The sequence below is a fragment of the Cucurbita maxima genome, unplaced genomic scaffold (assembly GCF_002738345.1).
Source record: "Cucurbita maxima cultivar Rimu unplaced genomic scaffold, Cmax_1.0 Cma_Scf00746, whole genome shotgun sequence".
Lineage (NCBI taxonomy): Eukaryota > Viridiplantae > Streptophyta > Magnoliopsida > Cucurbitales > Cucurbitaceae > Cucurbita > Cucurbita maxima.
This window is the reverse complement of record NW_019272762.1, coordinates 1545-2097: the sequence shown is the minus strand read 5'-3', so window position 1 is coordinate 2097 and position 553 is coordinate 1545. Positions and strand designations below refer to the sequence as shown.

The following is a 553-nucleotide window of genomic DNA, read 5'->3' as shown; positions in this document are numbered from 1 at the left end:
TACTGGCCGAATTCCATTATTCTTGCTTTATTAGGAAAACACAAACTCTAGTAATTGATCACCTGTAATAAATACTCTTTCATTCTGACAGATAGGATTATTGGGGTTGCGTATCTGTTGAAGTTAAACTTTTTGAGAGAGATTGATCCGAGAGAGTAATATGTATCTTTCAACGTAGTGCTTCATTTGGAACAGGAGTTTACAAAAATAAGATCAATGATTTACAAAACAGTTCATACTTGTTGGTAAACTTACTAATGTGCCAATTAAGCAACCTCCCATACATCCAGGATATGCTCCTTAAACGCCTTAATTTTCTCTTTAATATTTGCTAAATGGCTAATATCTTTGTTCTTTTCCATTGACAGGGGAATACTGGCCTTTTACAGGGAGAAAACTGGTGACCGTAAGTTCATTTTGGTTGCGATTTTTCAGTTTTATTATATGATATCTGACCTTATAGCTATTATGAGAGACCACAAGAGTTGTCCGCCCCCTCCTCTCATACACAAATCTCAATCTGAAGCCTATTTTGTCATTATTTTTTGCAGAA

At 35.1% G+C, this 553-nt stretch overlaps 1 protein-coding gene across 1 annotated transcript in view; it reads left to right on the top strand.

The window, feature by feature from the left end:
- Nucleotides 1-553, top strand: part of LOC111474881 (mitochondrial adenine nucleotide transporter ADNT1-like) — a gene marked incomplete at its 3' end in the record, with an annotated part of 1719 nt that overhangs the window by 683 nt on the left and 483 nt on the right. Inside the window, exon 3 of the mRNA XM_023119724.1 lies at nt 369-420. Coding sequence (XP_022975492.1) covers nt 369-420 — 52 coding nt within the window. The remainder of the gene's footprint in view (nt 1-368; nt 421-553) is intronic.